The sequence below is a fragment of the Falco naumanni genome, chromosome Z (assembly GCF_017639655.2).
Source record: "Falco naumanni isolate bFalNau1 chromosome Z, bFalNau1.pat, whole genome shotgun sequence".
Lineage (NCBI taxonomy): Eukaryota > Metazoa > Chordata > Aves > Falconiformes > Falconidae > Falco > Falco naumanni.
This window is the reverse complement of record NC_054080.1, coordinates 75,716,548-75,740,042: the sequence shown is the minus strand read 5'-3', so window position 1 is coordinate 75,740,042 and position 23,495 is coordinate 75,716,548. Positions and strand designations below refer to the sequence as shown.

Below are 23,495 nucleotides of genomic sequence, written 5' to 3'. Positions count from 1 at the left end.
TGAGATGATCCTGAGGCATCTCACTAATATCTTACTTGCTACAACCCAATTTTTCCCTGTCTGTTCTTAGCACCCCCTTTCCCAGCAAGCATAGCATCCCCAAAGGTGCTGTTTACCTGCCAGAATCAGGTGTCCTGACAGACTGTCTGCAGGAGGACTCAGACCTGCCAGGGACTCCTCCAGAGCCAGCTTTGCCCTAGGTCTCACTTATTGGCAATGGGCTCAGGCTGTGGGCTTTCATACAAGGAATGGCTGGGTCATGCCCATGTGGTCCCATCTATCAGCAGGGCCCAGGAGGTGACGTCTGGAGGGGAAGAAGAGAGCAGGACAAACACGTGGGTGCTTCTCCTGTTCCTCCCCACCATCAGCTGCCTCCAGCCTCCCTGGGCTCACTGGGCAGCTCAGTGTTTTACCACCCTGGGAGCTATCTTCTGTTATGGATCCATTTAATCACAATTTTTCCCCCAGATGTTGACATCCACAGCATCTGGTGGACATGGGTTTTAGTAATTAATCACACTTTGTGTGAAAAAGCACTTTCTTTTGCTTTTTTTCATTTGGTACCCCTTATTTTATTAGAAGAAAAAGGTAGCAGTCCTTCTGTATTCATCCTTTCCATGTCACTCATCATTGCTTAGGTGTCTGTCACATCTCCACTTAGTTGTCTCCTTTTACGGAGGAAGGGATTGAGTCTGTAAGACATCCTTATGCAAGGGCTGTTTCCAGCCTTTGCTATCCCGGTTTCCTTTCCCTGCTCTGTTTTCAGCTGAACTGTACTCCTAATGGCACGGGGACAGATTTGTGCACAGCTTTCAGGGCACAGTGCTTTCCATTTATTCTCAATTCCTTTCTGAATAATTCCTACTGTTGGGTTTGCATTTTTGGTCACCACTGAGCTGATGTTTTCAGTGAAGTGAGCGCAATGACTCCAAGACATGTTTCCATGGAGGCTGCAGCTCATTTGGAGCCGTGAGTGCACAGGGGAAGCAGGGCTTCATTTTCCTTGCGTACATCCCTCTGCCTTTATCAGCACAGTGTTAGTGCCTGGTGGGTCTGTACCGTGATGTCCTCCTGCAGCACTTTTGTGCCCAGCTGTAATTTGGCCGCGCTGACAGCCTCAGCAGCATGCTGTCTTCTCTCACTGCCTCAACCCCCTTTTACCTGTGAGTTATGAGGGTGTTGGGCAGCTCTGATCCAGCTCTGATCTCTGTTGAACTTTACCAGTGACGTCTTCTGCTGCCACATCTGACAGCTTGTTCTCACCTTTGGTCTCCTGATCTTTAGCTGCTATAAATCCTTGCAAGGACTCTCCTCATGTATCAGGGCTGCTTGGTTTCCTTGGGAGGCACCTTGTCAAACGTGTTTTTGAAACACAGGAGTATTTTAGAACTGAACCACCCTTGTCTAAGCACAAAGGCTTAGCGAAGCCTTGAAGGAACCTTATCCCCTGCTCATCCACCTGTCCTGCTTCACCCTGTGTCCTGCGCACATGGGCACCATTTTTTATCCTTGCCACGTGCAGCTCGGCACTACCAGTGTAGCCAACACAGGAAAGACTCAAGTTGCTAAGGATCATTAATGAATGTCAGCTCAAGCTCCTGTCCAGAAACCTGAGAAAATTCAATTAAGCAGCTGGTGCCCAATGAGCTGTATAACCCCACTCGTAAGATGCTAAATCAAACGGCTCAGCAAGGCATCATGTTATTTTAGAGAGAAAAGAAAAGCCAGGCAGGGAGACAAACAGCATAGCATGAACCAAGCAGCTGCTCCTTTCCAAAGCACACAGCATGGTTAGGTTGCAATCCTCCCACCTGATTTCCTGGGCAGGGAGTTGCAGGGACAGCTGCCTGCTTCCCACCTCCGCTAGTAAATAACTTGAGTTTGCTGGTGACAGGTCCTGGGGTTCTGTCGTCTCTCCGCTAGGAGTTTCTGATGTGTGTGTTTGGTTTGCATCCTGCAACAAATCATGTAGATGCAGGATTGGCAATGACTTGCTGGTGCGAGAGTCTGGCCGTGCTGTGGGTCATTTGGCTGGTGAGCTGTACATGCAGCCCTGACATGTCTCCTCCAAGGTAAATGTCAGAGAAAAGCATCCTGTGAGATGGAGGTGGTCGATGAGTCCTGATCCCTTGGTCTTTGACAGCTGATCTGTTCTAGTTCAAGGTTAAAATAAATCATTGTCAGGGCCAGGAGGAGAACTTGGGCTTCCCTGGCCATCAGCAGTGTCAGTCCATGCCGTAGTCCTTCTCTTGCTTTCTAGATGTGATGAGAAGATCCCATTTGCAAGGCAGCTATGCCCACGGGGCTCCAAGCTCACCTGTTTTTCTTCTTTTCCTCCCCACAGACAGCCACATCCAGTATGAGCGGGTAGGCGCAGACGTGACCATGAAGTGTGGCTCCATGGACTGGGATGCAGCTGTGACCTGGACGGCCAATGGCACTGATATCGATGAGTCCCACCTGAACGGGTCCTACCTGATCCTGAAGAATGTTGACCTGACGCAGAGCGGCCAGTACTCCTGCTACGAGGGCTCCTCCTGGCACCTCAAATACCAGACCTCCCTGAGGGTGGGAAGTGAGTACCCCAGCATGTGACATTGAGCAGGACAGAGCCACACTCTCTGCTCCCATATTGACACACTCCCTCAGCCCCCTCCTGTCACGTCAACCCCGGTACTTTCCATATATACAGTTGCCTGCCGCATCCTGCCGTATAAGCTCCCTGTGGTGTACTAATCCCAGCAGCAGGGTGCTGGAATCAGCCCTTCCTGCCCCAGACTTTGCGTCAAAGCCAGTAGATTGAATGATACCCCAGGAACAATTCAGGAAGGGATATTGCTTCTGCATCCAGCCCAGTGCTATGACCACCATCTCTGCAATTGGAAAGAGCTGGGGCTGGGGTGTCAGAGGGGATTACAGCTGGGAAGGGGAAGTCCTGGCTGGGGTTACTGCAACATGGTTGCTTCAGAGGAGGAGGCAAAAGGTGGTGGCAGTTGCTGTATGTTTGCAGGAGCCTCTGTACCCAGGCATGTTGGAGGACAGCTGCATGTTTCCCAGCATTTTGCATATCTTAAGCATGAGATGCACTGATTCACGGGGGTCTCGGTGCAGCCGATAAGAGCTGTGCTACATTTCACATGATGCTGAGAGCTGATAGCAGCTGTGTTGTTTGGTGGGCTGCTGTGTTTGTACAGCTGATATCAACTGTGTCTTTTGCAGTATGGTGTTTGCAGCCACCAGCAGTGTGTGCCTGGGAGCACCAGCCAGCATAGCTGGCTGTGGGATGGTAACTGCAGCGAAGGATGCTGCGAGGCACCAGCTGGGAGCCCACCAGCTGGGGATGCATTGTATAGATGTCTGTACATTCCCAGGCTGGGAGGACATGGCAGAGCCTTTCTCTGCTCTTTGTCTCACCTTTCACACCTTGCATCAGAGCCAGGGTGGTGTTTCCAACCTCGACCATGGTCCAGGGCCAGAGGGTCACAGGAGGCCCTGCTAGTCAGGCACGAGAGGCTTACTGCGCCTGTAGGTCAGGCTGAAGAAATCCAAGTTTCAGGGATGCCACATAGTGTCAGACTCATGGTTTAGGGTCTTCTGGGAGGAATCCTGGCACATGGGCCAAGGGGAAGGGGTGCTGGCTGAAGCTGAAAGGCAACATGAGAAGCAGGCGAGGGGGGGGAACAGTCAATGTAGGGCAGGGAGTATGGTAGCAGATAGGTGTTGGAGCTGGGAGCGTGGCAGACAAAAAGTCAGTGGTAGATGATTCAGGGGCCTCTCAACCATGCTGTTGGGGCGAGGAGGTGTCCACGGGTGGTTCGGAAGCAGCGAAGGCAGGAACTGGGTGCAGCAAAGGCACAGCAGGAGGAGGCTCTGCAAGTTCCTCTGCTTCGGCACGTGCTCGCCAGGTCCCACCTGGGGAGAGATCCCAGGCCGTGCCAGTGCACAGGAGGCTGCAGCCCAGGTCTGGAGGAAATGAGGGAACTGGGGAGGGGGCTGCAGCCTTCAAGCACCTCCTCTGCAGCTGTGGCACCACTGTGACTTTGCAATGGCTCTTCCATCTGCTAAGCACCTCGCTAATAGTAATCCCTGTCAATCCGCTCAGGGACCCGTGGGAATTGCGTAGTGTTAGAGCCCAAATCCTGCTGTTTCCTATTACCGTGTGTTCCCATTTGTGGGAGGCTCCAAGTCACCCTGAGCAGTGGGCAGCTGAGGAGCCCGGTTGGACACGGCAAGGGCCACCAGCCTCAGGGGAGAGAGCAACAAATAAACAACTGAACACCCGGAGTTGTTAACACAATTAAGTATGCAAGGAACTAATCAGGTGAGACACTTCTAGTGGTAATTAATTTAATTGCCTGGATTTTAATTCAGTGTTTTCTGTGAGGTTTCTTTTCCCAGCACTGCCACCCGCAGCCCCTGCCTGCACTCTGCCTGCAACTTTCCTATTTCTGCAAGGCATGATTGATTCCCTGGAGGTGTGTAGGCTGCTGCAGGGGCACAGGTTTGGGAGCACCTCAGGAGGGGATGGAGGTGGGGATGGAGATGGACATGGGCATGGAGATGGAGATGGGCATGGGCATGATGACAGAGAGAGAGATGGAGTTGGTGATGGAGATGGAGATGGGCAGCCTTCAGGAGGTGTGCAGCATGGCCCTGTGGTAGCACCTCTGCTGCAGTTGAGCACACTGGGAGCCCAAACCTGGGATTTGAGAGGTCTTGGAGTCATTTCATTTCAATTGTATGGGAAGTTAAGTGAAAACAGGCCTGTGCCTGTATTTTCCCCTCTTACTGGGGCAACAAGAAAGATGATGGCAGCGGTAGAGAAGGGCCGGGGGCTGTGTGGAAAAGTGCTGGGGATCTCGTTAAATAAACAACAGTATCTGGAGAGTGCCCCCGAGGTGAGGCAGGGACACTCCTGGGCAGACACCACCGCAGGAAGGATGTGGGAGGGAGCGGAGATGCGGTGAGGACCAGGAAAGGATGTCAGTTAGCAAAGCGAGCTCCATGGTGGAGGTCAGCAAGCCCAGGGATAAAGGGAGACCTGCCAGGAGACAAGCTGAGCGAGACCTTGCAGAGGAAATGAAAAGGGGTGTTAGCCATATAAATACAGAGCAGACAAGGGGAGAAGAGTGGAGCTGGCTCTGCAGCCAGGTTTCATGAGAGATTAAAGGTAAGCTCGGCAGAACCTGACACTAAATGAACCCCGCCAAGTCTGAGCGGCAGTGCTGAGAGTGAGGGCAGCGCAGGCTGGGGGAGAGGAGGGAGGATAAAACCTGGGAACGGTCCTCCACCATAGAGGCATCTTCAAAGACAATGATGCATTGAAGGCCTGGGAAGCATCTCATCCCCGGGTGAGGACATCTCCTGTTCATTAGCCAGGCTCATTAGTGGCTGAGAGGTCAGTGGTGGTATTCAGCGCTGTGGGGAGAGGCAATGTCTCCTGTGCTTGAGAGAAGGAAAAATCCCAATCAGACAGCCTGACCCCAGAGCATGGCAGGGCTGCGGGGTGTGTTGGAAGCAGAGCAATTAAAGATGTGAAGACAAATGGAAAATGGGAGACAAATACAAGGGGGACATGCCAGAGGTATATCACACCATATTAACCTGATAGCTCTCTTTGATGAAGGAACTGATTTCCTAAGCCCAGAAATGTGGTCGATGTAATCTGTCTTGACTTCAGTTAAGTATTTGCTATGATGCCACATGGGAAATTATGAGTTAAACCAGAGAAAATGTGGATTAGTACAAGAGTTGGAACATGGCTTAGGAAATGGCTAAAGGGGATCAGATTGTGCTGAAAGGGGAGCTGCTGGGAGGGATGGGGGAGCTTTGGCATCAGCCTTCGGACCACTCTCAGTGGTGTTTCCCATAATGGCTTTGGCCCGCAAGGACCAGGGAGCTCCAGTGTGATGTGCTGTTGGCTGTGGGGGGACCCGGGGATTTCTAGGGTGGGGATTTCACACTGGAGGGGCCAGGGTGCTATATAATGGTGCAAAAGGTACAAAGCGCATGAAGGTGTATCATCGATGTGCTTTAGGAGAAAGGCAGGAGGGACGCAAGTAGCTCAACTGGTCCTTGGGGTGGGGTTTGACACCCAGGTCCACATCATGGGGGATGTGGCCAAGAGCCCAGCAGCACCCCATAGAGGCTGGGGGTAGCCAGGCTGTCTTGTCTCCTGCAGAGATGGGGACATGGGCACACAGGCAGTGGGATGGGGTGACTGATAGACGGCAAGCCCACCTTAGAGAGGAGAAAGAGCCTACACGCTTCTTATCCCCAAGGGTGCCAGATCACCTGTCTGGAGGGTGTGAACCATCCCGAGCACAAGCTGGCTGGGGGAAGGTGGTGCTTCTTCAGGGCAGCCTCCTCCAGGGGACTTCAAGCAGCTATGTGTTGCTCTGCCTCCTTTTTTCAGGCAGCTGAGCGTGAGGTGAAGGACAGGAGAGCAACCAGGATGCTCTGTGTTTATCTCCAGTGGATCACCTGCCCTGCAGCCTGGAGAGTGGTGGATACCTGAGTGTGGCCAGAAGCAGCAGGCGATGAGACCAGGGTTTTTTGCATGCTGGGCATTCCTGGTCTGAGCCTGGGGCTAAGCAGCAGGAGCAGGCAGGAGGGAGGGGAAGGCTCCGGGTACCAGGAGAATGCTGCCAGGCTCCTGGTTGCCCCCACAAGCCACAGCTCTGCCTTTGGAAGCGTGCGGCTGGAGGGCCTGGGGATGGATATAACAAAGACGCTGGGAAATAATGCACTCTTGAGGTTTGGCACACGGCTCCGTGTGTTACAGAATGTTATAAAAATACTGCTAATGGGCCAGAGAGGAGTGGAAACGCGCGGTGGAAAGGCTGCCAGAAGCTGGAGAGCGCACATGGGAGCTAGGAGGCCTTGTATGCAAAGAGGGGAAGGAGGGAGGCAGCCAGGGCATGCATCTGTCCTACTCCCATCCCTCCATCCCTTTTTAACCTGCTTATCTCCATCCTGACCCGGCAGCTCAGTCCATTTACACCTCTCCTTTTGCCTGGCTTTGGGGATGCCCAAGTGATGCCAGCTGTGCTGCTGACCCCCATCACTCTGCCCACTGCCTAATGCAACTGCTGCTTGGTAGGCTGAGGTGCAGGCAGGGATGGGGGTCTGCATGGGAGAGAAAATACAGTAAAATCCCTTCCAGCAGCAGGGACGCAGGTCAGGATGCAGACAGAGGAGTTAACTGCCCGCCGTGTTGCAGTGGTGCCATGGGGGCTCATAGCCCTGTGCCGGCCCCAGCCCTGTCCCATGGGCATCGCTGCCTGACAAGCAGTGGTGGGAAATGGACTGGCAGAGGACGAGCGGCTCCAGGCTGGCCGCCTTCCTCCATGTCTGTCACTGCAGTGGCTGGCGAAAGAAAGGGGAAAAAACATGCGGTTTGACGGAAAACGACATGGAAAAACAACCAAATTAACAGAAAAACAAACAAAGCAAAACCAGAGAGAGGGAGGGGGGAAGGGGTAAAGCAACAGGAACCACATGTGAGCAGGGAGGCTGGGAGAGCCCCAGTGTGTTCTCTGGCCTGATTAGCAAGCAATCAAACATGGGCCACTAATAAATAATCAGAGCCTCCCTTTTCTCTGCCTTAGAAGTCCCTTTCCTCGCAGCTGGGCTCCAGCTGCAACTGGAGGGTTGGACTGCAGTTTGCATCTTTTTTTTTTCTTCTTGTTTTTATAACTTTTTTTCTTTTTCACCCATCCGAAATAAAGAAAAAACAAAGAAGGTAACAACCTCTCAATGTAAGACATGCACCTCTGCCTCCCCTGAAGAGGGATGCAGCACTGGGGCAGGTGTAAGAATCCCATGATGGGCACTGGCTAAACAGCAGAGGAGGGCAGTGCCGGGCGGGACCGGTGTCTGCCCGCCTGCTTCCATAGGTTGTTTTGGTGGGAAAAACTGCAGGAGGGCACTGCCAACACGCCAGCTTGGAAAAGCAGAGGTTTGGCTGGCTCGTTTGGTGGGAAAAACTGCAAGACGGCACTGCTGACAACAGCATGGGAAAGCAGAGGTTGGGCTGGCTCTGGCAGCCACCAGCAAGGGTGCCTCTGCCTCAGAGCAGGGTGCTGTCCGTGGGGCCAGTGCTCCTGCCGCTGGCGTGAATGGTGGTAGAGAAGCACAGGCTTGGGGTCAGTGTGTGCAGATATTTCCCTGCTCGTGTCCAGCAATCTGTGACAGGGCTTGTAGTTTGTTTTTTTTTTAAAAAAAAAAAAAGCCCTCGTGATGGATTTTTCCCCTATGAACTTACCCAATCCCTTCCCGCGGCCATGTAAACTGAGGCTATTTAGAGAGCAGCAAGTTAAACACAACTGTGACCGTTCCCTGGCACCAGGGCCAGCTGGCAAGGAGCAGTGCCTGCCCCTACAGTTCATCCCTCTCACCCTCCAAATGTGCTCCTGCCACTCAGGGATGGCCCCGTGCAAGGTCAACCCCAAAGCTGTGCTCAGGCAGTGCTTGGGGCAGGACTACACTAACCTGGACCAAACCTATGGCAGGGATGGAGCTAGTAAAGCTAAGCATGTGGCTGCTGCTATTACAGCGTCGGGATATGCACCCTAAAGCTGTTGGGTTTATTGCTATGGATGTGCTTGATTTTTGCCCCATGTGCCCACAGCACTGGGGGCTGGGTAGGTGCAATGGTGCCAGGAGGCTTCACAGGCAAACAGCCCCCCTGCTTCCCAAGAGCCATGGAAAAGGGAGCGTTACAGACAAGGTCAACCAGATTGCAGGAGTGGTTTGTTCTTCGAAATCTGGCTGTATTTCACAAAGCATGCAGGCTCTCCAATAGCTGCCTTTCCATGCCAAGCTGTTTGTTCGTGGCTGGGAAAACTCACCGAACAAACTTTTCTGCCTGTGCCCAGATTTTGGAGCTTGGTCTGGCTGGGATCTGGAAAGGCAAGCTGGGTAACAGTATGCAAATCGCCATCCCAGCTTTTTAAGAAGAAGGCCAAAAAAAAAAAAAAAACAACACCCAAAACCCCCATCATGCTCCCAAATGCAATTAGTCCTAATCAAATTAGGAGCAGGTCTAGAAAAACAAACATGTTTGCAGGCAGTGGGTGACCTTTCTGCCCCATCCAGCAGGATGCATGCAGCTGTGCTGCAGTGGGAACGGCTGAATGAAGCTGTGCCCCATGGCCACATGTGCACACACTCGCACCCTTGCACTCGCGCGTGCACGCACCCGCGCCCCGCTGCATTCCTCCTGTCGTTCCCCTTGCTGGGCTGGGCAGCTAGCCCAGCTGCAGCATAGCAGAGTGATGCTTCTTTGGCTCGCTACGTAAAACATGATAATCTGGGGCAGCCGGTGTCAGAAACAATAAAAATATCCCCTCTCCCATCCTTGCAGCCCCTGCTTCACGCGGTGGATCTGGGGGTGGTGAGGAGCACACGGTGGTGGGGCAAGTGGAGCGGCACGTGGCACTATCAGGTGCTGCAGCACAGGACTGCAGTGCCAGTGGCTCTGCTCTGGCCTTGCCAGTGCTGTCACCCGCAGTGCTCCTGCCCAAGGGAAGACCATACCTGGGAGATGGCCCGTATGTGCAGGGTCCCATGACCCATGGTGGGTCCCCACCAGTACATGAAAGGACGTGGCCCTACGCTTGACCCCACCAACCGATGAGCTCATGCCAGGTTGGGTGATACAGAGAGCTCATAGTTTCATCTGAGCATCACAGCAGGAGCATGCATCACATGAGGGCACCAAAAAGCAGAGAAGGTGCTTATCCCCTTGCCAGCCCACTCCTTAGGGTGGAGGTGGGGGAGTTCCAGGTTTGCCGGTGGCCAGCCAGAGCCAGGAATGGAGCATCCATCAGAGAGAGGGTGGCTGAGGTACAAAAACCCTCTTGGTGAGCACCCAGCAGGGTCCCAAGCTTTGGACCTATGTGTGAAGTGAGCCCAGAGTCTCCCTGTGCATCCCCTCCTGCAGCAGGGCTGGGGACAAGCTCATGGGGGTGGGCAGTGGGGAAGAGCCAGGCTGCTGCCCTGCCCTCTCCCAGCAGCTGCTGGGCTGGAGAAGAAGAGGAAAAAGGGCTCTGGGGCTCGGCAGCTTCCTGGGAAACCCTCCCCATCCTCACCTAGCACAAATGTCAATGGCTGCGTGCAGCACCAGCATCCCGTGTCCCAGGTGAATGGCAGCACAGCCTCCTCCTGCTCTCCTGAGGTTTATTTATCCTCCTTAACATGACAAAACCAGCCCTGTAATTAAATAAGCCTAAGTCCATTCTAAACAGCTTCCCACAACCCCTGCTCCACCACGTTGGGAATTTTAGGGATGCCCAGGGCTGGGGGTACAAAGCCTCCTTGCCTGGAGGATGGTAGTTGTGGGCTGGGACCCTGCCTGCCAAGGGGAGTGGAGAGGACACGTGCTGGTATCCTGTTTGCCCTGGCCACAGTGCCAGGAAGGGTTTTGTCTCAGCTGCTCCTGAGTGCTCCTTGTCAAAATACCTGATGCAAGTTTCCTGCTGCCCACCAGCAGTGGGTCCCCAGCTACAGGGGTGCTGGGAGGGGAAGGACTGGCCAGGATGCAGCCACTGTTGCTGCAGCAGTGGGGCAGGGAGCAAAGGGCTTGATGCTCCATGTGTGGGTGCTGCTTTTCCTTCTCCACCTGCAGCTCCACACAACTGTGGCACTTTAAAGAAAATCACAGTCTGCTTCCCAGATGGTGCTGGAAGAAACACCACTGATGTCACCAGCACAGGGCATAGCTCTTGGCTGTCACCAGCCACACGTGCCCATGTCTGCAGGGCCCCAGGCCATGTAGTCTCCCCGGGGATGGGAACACCCCGCAGTGGGGATCCTCTGTGGCCCTATCCCTCCCGTCAGGAAGGAGAAGAGATAGCAGGCAGCAACAAATTCTTGTCTTTTAACTACCTCCCAGGGCTTTTCCATCCATCTGCAAAACTGCTGCTGGCAGCTGGGAACCACAGCAGAGCTGGGGCAGGCAGTGAGTTCCCAGCCGAGCGCTCAGCAGGGTCAGAGCAGGATCCAGTGTATTTCAGCCTGAAAGACACTGTCATTAGCTATGGTTTCCCAAGCCAGTGCTTCTGCTGTAAATAATTTAGCAGAGTAAATGTGTGCTAACAGCAGGTCAGGGTGGGGAGGAGAGGAGAAGGAGGAGAGTCTTGAATCTGGAAAGCAGGGAAGGGTAGTGGGGATAAAGTGAGATTATTTTCCTCCCATTAGCAGGATAGGGTGGTGTCTCCCCCCTGGAAAAGGAGTCAGAGGGTTCCCATGCCCAGTAGATCCCTTCTTTCCCCAGTCCCGTCCTGAGCTGTCAGCATCATTACCAGAGGCAACTGCAGGACAATTTCCAGTTGCTCTTGCTCCAAGCACTTTAATGCTGTTTAAACAATTACGCAGTTGATAAATTTTGACAAGAAGAGATAGAAATAGCCTAGGAGAGCCACGCAGTAGAAATGCTCTAAACAGATGTCCCTTTTCTCCCCCTCCTGTGCTCCCTGGGGGTCTTTATCAGTTGCTGCCAACTAAATAAGACAGTGTTTGCATGAGTTGGGATGGTGGGGAGGGGGAGCAAAAATGCCTTATTAAAATGGTTTATGATACCATCCCTAGGGTGACGGCTGCTTATTTTCTCTCCAGGATGGTCTTCTCTGCACTGATGGGAGCTGTGCGCAGCCTGCTGAGCACGGATTTGTCTAACAGCAGGCCGTTTGTTCCTCTCCCCACCAGTTCACATGGTGCCAGGCTGGGCAGCCTGACTGCTGGTTGTGCAGGGTAGGGAGAGCGGTGTGAGGTATTTGCCAACAGCAAGTGAGCAGTGACAGCCTGTTGTGTCAAGCAGCATGGGGAAATTCGGTCTCCCGCTGGGGACATGAAAGCCAACGCCCAACAGTGCCTGCGCAGAACCTCATGCAGCAGGGACCAGCAGTGGCTCCCCAGTCCCAGCTGAGGGATGTGGAGGAAAAAGCAACCGTGGAACCAGTGCTGGACCAAAGTCAGGTTCACATGGGAAGCTTGATGTCCTGCATGGCTGAGTTCAGACGTCTGGGGAGGGGAGATGGATGCTGCCATCTGGAGATGCCATCTCTGGAGGCCAGGAGATCACTCAGTGGGTCATACCAGGAAACCGTGGCGAGGTCAGGAGCTGGAGCTGAGACTTTGGTGCTGTGTTTTCGTTTGTGTTGCACTGTTTTGTACTGAGCACTCCCAACGATGAATGTTTTTCCTTGCCACAGCCTTACAGTGTGTGCGGCTTTGTGCCGAGCACACCCCAACTCAGTGCATGTTCCACAAGGAGCAGCCTTGCATGGTGTGGGTTGTCACGTGTTGTGAGTGCTCATGCCATGTCCTCTCAGTCAGGGAAGAAAGCAGAGGACTGCGAGCAGCTTTCTGCCTTTCGGCTTCTTTCCGGATGCGGTGCAACCTGTGTTGGTCCAAGGCAGTGCCTGGGGACTCTGGCAGGCTGGAGCCAGGGAGCTGTGAAGTAATGTTGTGTGTAGGATGACTGGGCTGGGATTTGTCATCTGTTGTTGTCTTTGGAGTTGACATAGTGCCGTTCACTTTTTTTGGTAATAGCTGCCTTGCTGAATGGCGGGGGACATGCTGATGGCATGGCATGTGGGTCCCAACATGTACTTCTCCCAGAGAAGTGCCCAAGGCAGTTTGTGCTTCCAAAGCCATCCCTATGGCAAGGTGAGAGCCTAAAGCATCCAGCACTGCACAGGCATTTGTCTGAGCAGAGCAGAGGGTGCTGGGCAGAAAGATGCACACGTGGGCTTCTCTGTGCAGGTGTCGGTCCAGGGTGTGACTACCTGCCAGTGTCTACATGCATCACTGCCCACATGCTCAGAACCCTACATGTACAGCAGTGTGGTTTCGTGGTCCTGCAGGCAGCTCTGTCGATTGAAAGATGGTGTGTAACGGATTTGAGTGTGCCTTTGTAAAAAGAGGATCCCGGCATGGAGGGTCTCTCGCTGCTGTGGGCACATTTTTGGCCCCTGGTTGATTTCTGAACACAGTCCTTCAGTGCTGGATTCACCTCTACTCTGCATTTGTACCCAGGCTGCTGCCCCTTCTCTGTGTCTCACTTCCCTGAGTCACCAGCGTGGTGCATCTGCCCTCTGCAAAGGCTCCTTGGCTTCATCAGCTTCTTCCTACTCTTCCTTCCTTGCCCTCACTGAAACCCAGGGACTTGGACTCCAGCAGTGTGCTGGGAATGCAGGGCAGTCCCTGTCACTGGGACCCGGACTCCAGTGCTGTGCTGGGGATGCAAGGCAGCCCCTGCCACCTCCCATCCCCCTCCCTGCCAGGGAGAAGAGCCCCAGTTTGGGGGTCAGAGACTAAATGAAAAGGCAGAAGAGGAAACAGAGGCATAGACTGGGGAGCGATTTCCCGAAGTCACACGACTGAGCTTAGAAACCAGACTGGTGATTCAGTGCCCTGCTTACCCTACGTGGCTTCCCAGATGGAGTGTGCTGGGCTGAGCCCCCCACCCTAGGGCTCCCACCCTGGGGGAGCTGCCCACTCTGGTCGCACAGTGCTGGTGCCTCTGCGTTGCACCACGGAGTGGGATGGTTCACAGGCAGCCAGCCTGGAGGCATCACCCATGGGCAACGCCACACATGCTCCCCTTTCTGCCACAGCCTCTGTCATCCAGCCCTTCCTCCCATCCCTCCTTCTTCTCCCACTGCCTGGCCAAGCCAGCCAGAGCTGGCCAGGTTTACTTCTGCTTCCTTCTGCTCCCTGCAGCAGCTCCCAGTCTGCAGCAGGGAGACAGAGCCATGAAGTCTGGGGAGGGGGGAATTCCCACGTCTCAATCTGACCTGTTGCATTGGACATAAGTGGCAAAATAAGGTACAAAATCAGACTCCTCCACTCCTCCTGGAGAAGGGAGCGTGGAGGGAGGTGGCTGGTACTGTGGCCACCCCTGCTATTTACATGAATGCAAAGCAGGTGGGAAAATGCTGCTGGGTTGGGGACTGTGCAAGAGCACCAGGCTGCTCCTTGCTGCAAGTTCGTGCCAGTGGTGATACACTTGCTGGACTACACAAGCTTGCCTTGCTGGACTAACATAAGCACACCAACTACACTCCCATCACCTCTGGAGACTTAGGAGGGGAAACACCACTTGCCTTTTTAGCTGCCAAGGATGCTTGTGGGTGTGATTTTTGCCTTAGCAGTGCAGGGGCTGCTGCATCGGTCCATGGAGAATGCTGAGGGTTTTGTTCAGAAGTGGAAAAGAGCAGTGGGCTTTTTCACAGGCATTAAAAAGGCCCACAAAGCTGCTGTGACACATAGCAGACATCATTTTGCTGCATTCCCTTCTTTTGCATCCCCATCTCCCAGCGACTGGTGGATCAGGGCAAACCGTGGGGATGTTTCTCACTTGGGACGAGCAGAGCAGCTGGCTGGGGCTGGTGGCAGTGCAAGGTCTGTGCTGCCACAGCCCTCCAGGGCTTAATTATGATTGAAGAAAAGGAAAAGTGCAGAAAGCACAGGAGATACCTCCTGCAGGAGGGTGCCACGATGGAGATGCCCCAAACTATGAGTTTGTATTGGGACAGGCTGGCCAAAAAGAGCATTCTGGGGCCAAATGTGGCATATGTACAACAAAAGGACAAATTTGCCTCCTTGCAGGTTGGTCCCAGGATGTTATGGGAGGAGTAATTTGAGAATAACCTTGGAAAATCAGGGAAAGTATAGAAGGATGCAAAGGGAGCAAGGGAAACTGCCATAAGAAGGACTTAAAATAGTCTGTTCTGTGGCTTCAAGGGGAGCTGGAAAGATGCCCTGACTCCTGTTGGTAATTACCTCCAAGTGGAGAAGATACTGGGTACTAAACCAGCAAGCAAAGCCATAACAAGAGCCAATGACTGGAAGCTGAGCACAGCCACATTCAAATTAGAAATGAGGCTCATATTTTTAATAGAAAAAATGATTAAGCATCGGAACAAACTGCCAAAAGCAGTGGCGGCTCCTCTGTCACTTGTTATCTGCAGAGCAAGGCTGGCTGCCTTGCTGAAAGATGATTCAGTCAAACACGAGTTATTGGGCTCAACAGAGGGGTAACAGAGGGATGTAATGGCCTGTGCAACCCAGGAGGTCAGGTGAGATGAACTAATTTTCTCCTGTGGCCTTCAAGTCGGTGAGTTAAGGAAGGTGCATATCCCTGTCTTGCAGATTTAGCTTTGTGGTGGCTCTTTCTTTCATTGGATAATGTGACTTGGGTGTTTGGTGATGCAGAGCAGGGCTGCGAGGACAGACCTTCAGCCCAGCAGGCTGTGGGACATTCAGAGGATACTGCATGTCCCTGCTTAGGATGGGGCTGAGACCATGCCCCTCATCCCCTGCCTCTTCTGAGATAACTGGTGCTCATATCTGGCCTGAAAGAAGGTGGGAGAGTGGAGTTTATGAGGAACAGAATGAGGGAGGTGGGGAAGGGCAGAGGTACTCTTGCTGGCTCTAAACTGAGTTAGTCCAACCCTGTGCAGGGATGCTGGGGGACAACGATGGGGTGGGGACAGTGGTGGCTTTCCAAATGTCTCAGCCAGCCATGCTCCCTGCAGCACTGAGCTGCTGCAGCCAGTGCAGGGAGGTCAGGCAAGGCACTGGGGGCAGCTGCGAATGGGCACCCTGGAGTAAGGTGCCTAGGGAGGGGAGGGTAGCCGCAGTCCTGCAAAGCTCAGAAAGAGCATGGTTCCTTGCCCTGCTCCATCCCAGCTCGCTGATGCCTTGGCTTTGTGTGTACTGTGCTCTTGGCCAGGAGGAGCTGAGGGGTGGCTCAGCACTGGGCTGTCAGCAAGGCACAGGAAAGGCAGAAAAAGCAAAATGGACCAAAATGGGATGCGGTGGCTCAGGGCTGAGAAAGGGAAGGGAGAAGGGAGACAGGAAGGAAAGACTCGTGTGAGACATCAGTGTGAAGGAGAGGATGCTCCTGCAGCCCTTCTCCAAAGGAGGGATTGACAGAGAGCTTTTGATGAGGAGCTGAATGGAGATAATGTGCCATCAAATGGCAGCGGGGAGGGAGCTGGGAGCAGCTCCCTGTGAACCTTTGCTTCCAGCATGCAGACAGGAGCTTGGCACAATGCGCCCAGAAGCACTTACCTCCCTTAATGGCTGGGCAGAGCTTCCCAGGCCACCCCATTAGGAGCTGCCTCCCCCAGGCAAGCTGGCACAAAGTGCTCGGCCAGCCCAGGGACCAGTTATGCCATGGAGCCGGCAATGCCGCCTCCAGCCCTGGCACTCCCAGTCCCTCTGACTGGATGTAAGGCAGGCTCTGAGAGTGCAGTGGGGCAGCACAGCTGTTTGCGGTGAGGCTGGGTTAGTTTGTCTCTTCTTGATGCCATCTGACCCCTCCAGGAGCAGCAAGAGCCATGCGTCACTTAGGGGATGCCATGCACCCTGTGGGTTGTGGTGCTGCATCCTTGTTTGAAGGTGCTGATGTTGCACAGGGGAGGACAGCCCAAGGCAGGAGAAATTGGTGGTCGAGGGTAGCAAATGGACTGTAGTGGGCTTCCAACTGAGCTGGTTATGTAGGCTTTCAGGCTGGTATTGCTCACGGGCAAAGCAGCACCCACCACCCCACCCCAGGCTGTCCACAAGCAAGCTGCACACAGCACACATGGGTGAGCTTCTACAGGGGCAGGCAGCCCAGCAGAGACACAAGAGGAGGGGGATGCAGCCCCAGTGCAGGGCTCCTGCCAGGCAGCTTTTCCCCACAAAGAAAACTATCACACTGGCAGCTGATGCCAGACGCAATCCGGGGCACGTATCAGCAGGAGGAGCTGGCTTTCCTTGTGCTAGGAGGGAGCCAAGTCTTGTTCACCTACAGCTCCGGCATCGCTCCCTGCTTTGCATGAAAGAGGCACTTTGATTGCTGACATCTGTAGACAATCAGATAAGAATTAGAGTTATTCTTCTCGGCATAAATGGTATTTCTAATCTCATAATCCCTTAATATTGTTCTCACCAGGATGTGGCCACTGCTAATCCCTGAGAGTTTGTTCTTGGGCAAATTTCAGGGAAGCTGGGGAGGCACAAGAGGAGAGGCTGGCCACCTTCCCGCCCCTTACCCCAAGAATCCCTCCTGGGCATGAAGCAGGCACAGAAGAACCTGTCAGGCAACAGTTCCCCTTGCCAGCCAGAGGATGGGCACACTGGGATGGAGGTGTTTGCAGAGCCCTTTCACCACTTCTGCAAAGAGCCCCTGTGGGTCTTCCCATCCACGTCCCTGCCCTGGGTTTATCTCTCGGCTGAGCAGCTCTGTGGTGCCAGCAGCAGGCTCTAGCCTGGTCTTGCCACTTGGCTGCTTTCCAAAAGCAGAGGCTGATCCCTGGGAAACAGCCTGGGGCATCTGTTTGTGTGCTGCAGAGGTGCTTCAAGAACGTCCTGCTGCTGTGGGGCTGCAAAGGACAAGGTCCCCAGGTGGCTGAGGGTAGTAGGTGCTTTGTAAGGACCCTGGGCTGAATGCGGCCCTAATTTTGCATCCTCCTCGGGCTAGAGTGGGGAGAACCAGTTGGGGTGCTCCTTACCTTCTGTCTTGATGTTGGTGCACTGGATACAGATGTGCTTGTCTCCAGCAACCCACCATGGCCTTCCCTCCAGGCCACCTTGCATGCATGGTCAAAGTGAAAAGGGGGCTGGAAACCTCCCACTGTCTACCCAGAAGAGGCAGGGACTGCCATTTCTCTTGTTCCTGCTGCATCTTTCCTTCCACAGCCCACCTCATCTGTGTTACAACAAACAGCTTCACTGGCTGATAGGAGACCACAACAGGAGCTTGCACACAAGCTACCAGTGGGAGCTGGGATGAAATCCAGCCTGGGTGATATCAGGCTTCCCTGCTGCCTGCAAGCCATGTGCAGCCCGCCATGGTGCAGAGATGGAAATCCTGCCCGTCAAGGGCTGAGCCAGCAGCCACTCAAGAGAGCAGCTTGCAATGCAGAGTTGGGCAGAGGGGCAGGGTGTGCCAGTCTCTGCAGACACAACTTTGCGTCTTTCCTGCCTTTTGGTTTTGTTCTTTTTTTCACAGCAGGTACTGCTTCCTCTGATTCTTTAAGTTTTTCCCTCTTTTTTTCTCCAGACAAGTTGGAGAGGCAGCACAACTGCTTCAGCCACGTCCTGGGCTGCTTCTTCATCTTGGCAAGGTGACGGTGTCAGAGATGGCTTGGTAGCAACAAATACCCAAGCCTGCATCTGTCTGTGAGGTTTAGAGAGCCCCGTGCTGGTACAATGTGCTCATGGCATGGGTATGCAACAGTGCAGAGGGTGAAGGAGGAGGCTGCTTCCCCTGGGAAGCATACCCGTCACCACCCCCTCCATGTCTCTCTGCCAACATCCTACCCATTGGGGTACCAGCGTCCTTTCCCTCTGTCATGCTGAAACCTGCCCATCATTGCCTTGCAGCCCCAAGTGATTTGTCACTATAGCTACATGTTTCCATCCCAGGAGATCTCAGATCTCTGCTGGGCTGAGGTCTTCCTCTCCTTTCTGCACAGCTGGAAGGAAATGAGAGGGCTTAGCCTCGAGGCCAGGCACTGCAGCCTGTGCCACAGGCATGCTCTGGTGGCAGGACTTGGGACACAGCGGTGCAATGGTGCAACTTATCCAGGAGTCCCCTGATACCTTGCAAACACCAAAACTCTGCAAAGTCCTTGGGAAGAGAGGGGTAGATGGTGTTGATGGTGGATGGTTATGAGCCTGCGTAATGCTACAGTGCATCTCCCTTCTGCTCCCTGAAGGCAATTGGAGAAGGAGCTAGCAGCTACCCTTGTTGCACTGGGAGATGCTAGATTTCAGATTCATAAGGGTTTTGCCTGGAAAGGGGAAATGAATGGGTTTTGCTGATCACTGGCAACATCAGAAAAATGCCCTGAAATTTAGAGCCAGCTGAAAAATTTTGGTGAATTGGTGAATGTGGTAAATTAAGTGCTTGGGTTCAAGATTTTGCTCATTTTATTTTTGTTTCATGAGATTTTTAATGAATTTGGAGGCAGCCCCAAACGGAAAAGCCCTGGAAACTTAACATTTCATTTAAAACCACCAGAAGCAAAAAACCTGCCGTTGTTGTCATGTTTCCATTGGAAGTGAACGAGCTGCAAAGCAGCCACAAATGTATGAAACCTTTGGCATATCCAGATCCCTGGTGTCCACCAAGGTGAGGTGCAGAGTGGACGGTTTGCTCTGCCCCTATTTGGGTGGCCCTTTGGTGGCAAACAAGTGTTGCCTGCAGGTGTGTCTGCACTGGCTGAGGAGGGAATGTGCCCATGGCTGTGGGTGGGTGAGCAAACACCCTCCGTGGCACCCATGGGCTGGCATGGGTGCAGACCTGCCAGGGCAGAGCAAGGACATACCAAGCCCTGAGACACGAAGAGTGGGAAGGAGATGGGTAAATGTGTCCACTGGCACTGGGACCACATACCTCTGCCCCTTCCCATGTTAGGACAGTGCTATCCCCATCCCTGGCATCTCCCTCCCTGCAGGACCACCACCCCTCTGCTCAGAATTCGGCATTGCCCTGTGCCAAATCCTAGGCAGAGAGCCTCCAAGGGCAGGTAGACATCCCAACCTGGCCTGGGGGACAGCTTTGGCCCCAGGCGGTGCCAGCATACTGAAAGATGCCGCAGGGCATTGCATCTGTGGCTGAAGGACAGTGACAGCATCCCCTGGACTCTGATGACCTCCAGAAGTGGATTGCACCTGTGTTATCTCTATCCCTATGGACAGCCCAGACCCTGTTTCTTAAAGCTTGTTCAAACCAGCCTTTTTTCTCCTCAGGGCTGGGATAACATCTCTGCACACAGACGAAGGCCCTCCTGGCTCCACAGTAATCACCCAGAGCTGCACCAGGAAAAGCAGATAATTAAATTCAGGCTCTCACTTCTCCCCCAGCAAGCAGATGCAGTGAGACGGCAGTCATGCAGAGACTGTATTCAGGGAAGGGGGCAGAAATTTTGGTCTTGATCTTCCCCATAGCAGCTGCCAGTATGTGGCAGCTGAGCTGGGGACCTGCTCCCCCTATCCGGCCATGCCTCACTGGCTTATCATTTCCAATCCTATCAGAAACAAAACTGCTGCTGCTTAATGCTTCATTACAGGCTGTTATGTGTCTCCTGCTCTGCCCAAGAGAGCAGCAAGGAGGGCTCTGACTCTATTTAATAACTGTTTCATGGTTCCTAATTGACAGATAAAAACACTACTAACTCAGTTTCATTGAACATAATCCATGGGCAGGAGCAGCGATGCCCTTCTGGAGCCTGGCCGGCAGCATGAGTTTTGATCCATTATTTTGACATGGGAAATCCGTAACATGCCGATCTGCCATTGCAGTGACGGGTTTATGCCTCACATTTTCCTCTGCTGGTTTTGGCTTTTACAACCCTGGGGGAAGCTGTTGGGCAGAGATTTGAGGAAGGGTAGCTGGGATGGACAGAGGAAGTGAGACGGTGGATGATGCTTCGAGGGGGCCATTCCCACAAGGATCTGCAGCACCCCAGTCATGGTGCTTTGCAGCGAGGGTTGGCTTTGCAGCACAGCCCCATGGGGTTCCATCTCTGGTCACTCTGGGGCTGTACCTCATGCTGGCAAGTCCCCAGCCCCAGGACTATCACCCTGTGGCTGTCAGGCTGAGCCACACTTGTACCCGGGGAAGATCTGCCAAGCCTTCCACCTCTGGTAGGAAAGTACCTGTACTTGCTCAGGTGAAACGGGAAAGGCTTTACTCTTGTAAATTCGGAGTTGCTGAGAAACCAGGGCATTTATTCGTGCGCTGCGTGGTTAGCAGGATCTCATCAGTGCCTGGTGGTTTCCACTGCCCCTTTCTGCTGGTGCAAGTGACCCAGACTTCTTCCATGCTCCATGCTGAGAAATGCCAGCTAGGCGAATCCCTGCTTTCCGCAGGGGCACGTACACAATCAGACAGCCAAAACCACAGGGCCAGGATATGCAAATAGTAACAAGGAGTGTTGCAGAGGTGGGATTCAAAGTCCACACACTGGACCTGAAACCTGTTATTCAACCGAAACACATGGCAATTTGCTTAATCAGTTCCCACCTGGGGCCGGCACTTTAAAAAGTCTTTGGAAACCAGATTTTTCAGGGCTTTCTCCTCCCATCACAGTGTCTGAAAGCTTAAATACCAGCTGGGAGACCCACAGGTATTTGCAATCACCAAGGGGGTTGAATTGCACCCAGGGTAGAAGCAGTCATTCCCAGACGGCATGGGCAGAGGTGGAGTTGCAAAGAAGTGTTGAGGACCCATAGCTCTGTGCAGAGTAAAGCGAGTCTGCACTGATGCAGCTGAAGGCATCCTGTGAGGATGAGGTTATTAGCAGCGAGCGCTTCAGGGATAACACGGAATATATTGATTTAAATAAAAATCACCTTAACAGCAGCTCTAACAGGACCCTGTGGGTCGCTTGGAGGAGAATCAGAGGCAGCAGAGCTCTAGTGCTGGCACACTTGGAGCATTTCCTAGCTGCAAATACTTGCTGGAGAGAGCCAGGACTGCTGTCCCTGCTCCTGAGCAGACCAAGAGCACAGGCACTCCAGGGTGTGCAGTGCACACTTGGATGCCTAAAGAGCATCGCTGCAGCAAGATTAGAGGCTTGACCTGCCGTGACCTGCAAGGGCATGCCAGACCATTTGCAGTGCTGCCAGGAGCAGCAGTGCTGGGAGATGGATATCCGTGATCTCAGCCAGTCAGGGGGCTGCGATGGAGGTCAGATTCCCATGCTGTGAGTCAGCTGCATTCCTCCCCAGGGTCAGTGAACTGCACTAGGCTTTGGCGGCCTCAGCTGTCTCCTGCCTCGACGCTTGCAGTGATTAACTGCGCTGAGGATGCTCGGTTTGGGTGGACAAAGCAAAGGCTAAGGGACTCCAGCCGGCTGGGGACAGTTTCAGCTGCTCATCCATGGGAAAGAAGAGCAGTTTCTTGGCCACCCTTCATACCAAGAGTGCTTTTATCAATGGGGTGTGAAGGGGTGATAAAATGCTACCAGCTACCTCCAGAGACAGCTAATCCATTGCTATGGATTTGTTGTTAGGGAATCTGGCAGACCCGTACAGTTCCTCGTAGCTGGCTGTAACTCTTGTGCCATGGTACAGCCACCTGCAACGCCAACTGCTCTCATTATGAATCGGAGCTGTGTCGTGCCATGCTATCGGCAAATGGAGATACGATGCAAGATAATCATCAAGCTGTCAAGGTAAAATGAGTCTCAGCATGTAACAGAAGGGTTTCCTCACTCCAGGGATTTTTCTGCTTGAAGTTTTTGGACTGTTTCCTCCTGATCACTGTGCTTCCATTGGAATATGGCATTTTGCAGAGGATACCTCCTGTGTCTTCCAGCTTTCCCATCAAGTATGTTGAGCCGACCATCTGCTGGACCTGCAGCACCGACAGCCCGGGCTGCTCCAAGGTGGTGTTGCATTACCAGACCTCTGTCACTGAGTCCCTTCCTGCTCAAGGGGATTTAAACCACCTGGAGCAGCTCCCTCTGTGAGGAACCAGCTTCCCTGGGGCCAGCTTATAGCCTGGTACTTGCACTGAGCAGCATGTGTCGAGCGCAAGTCTCAATCCAGCACATTCGCGCATTGGAGTGGGTCAATGGAGATACTGATTCAGCCCAGATCCTGCCCACTGGGTTGTCTGAGGAGCGTTACAGACCCAGTCAGCATCATCTGTTTTCTGAGGACAAGAGAAGATGGACAATTCCACCTGCTTGGTGTAGCACTGGGAGTGGGCAGATGTCAGGAGGTGTGGCTGGGAGCTCTCCAGTGCTTTGCGTGGGGTTTTCCATGGTACCATAGTCTCTGCTTGCACTCAGACTCTGCATAGAGATAATCATTCAGGTTTAATGTCCCCATAAATGACGGGGGTGGGTTTTTTTTCCAATCAGCACAACCTTCTTGCAGGCATGGAGCTCCTGGTGCAGTGCTGCTGATGCTTTGCAGCCCTCCAGCAGCACCCAAGTTGTCTTCAGCCCCCCCCCACAAGGTACTCATTTCACCATGAAACGCCCCAAATGGGGCAAAACTAAGAGATGCTGCACAAGCAGCCAAAACCCAGCTGTCTGGGGCTTCACCAGCCCTGCTGTCAGTGAGTCCCAGCCAGCGGTACTATAAGCCTGGTGTCAGGCAGCATCTGCAGCAGGGATAAGGATATTTCCAGCACTCTTAGAGGCCGGTGTATAATCTGGGATACTCTCCAGCCAAACCACTAGGGTTCAGATTCCCACTAACCCACCTCATTTCCTTATTTGTTTTAATCTCCCAGCAAAAATGAAACCATCAGCTGCTTTGACCAGCTCCTTGCCTGAAGTTAAATGACTAACTCCTAACCACTGGTGGTCCTGGGCTGACTTGTCCCAGAGAGGGGGTAACAGAGAGTAAAATTGCAACCAAGGAGCTGCGGCTGAACAAGTAGCCTTGTCCCCAAGCACTGCAAGGTGACTGACCCCAATGTCCTTGTGCCACAGGCAGCAGCAGGTGTGTGTATCCCCTGCAGCATCATTTTG

The 23,495-nt window shown here is 53.4% G+C and overlaps 1 protein-coding gene across 2 annotated transcripts in view; it reads left to right on the top strand.

Annotated features, from left to right (window-relative positions):
- CNTFR (ciliary neurotrophic factor receptor) overlaps positions 1-23,495 on the top strand; it is a 210,133-nt gene that overhangs the window by 147,185 nt on the left and 39,453 nt on the right. For both annotated transcript variants that reach the window (XM_040580789.1, XM_040580788.1), the window contains exon 4: positions 2,345-2,575. In XM_040580789.1, the coding sequence (XP_040436723.1) occupies positions 2,345-2,575 (231 nt within the window). The remainder of the gene's footprint in view (positions 1-2,344; positions 2,576-23,495) is intronic.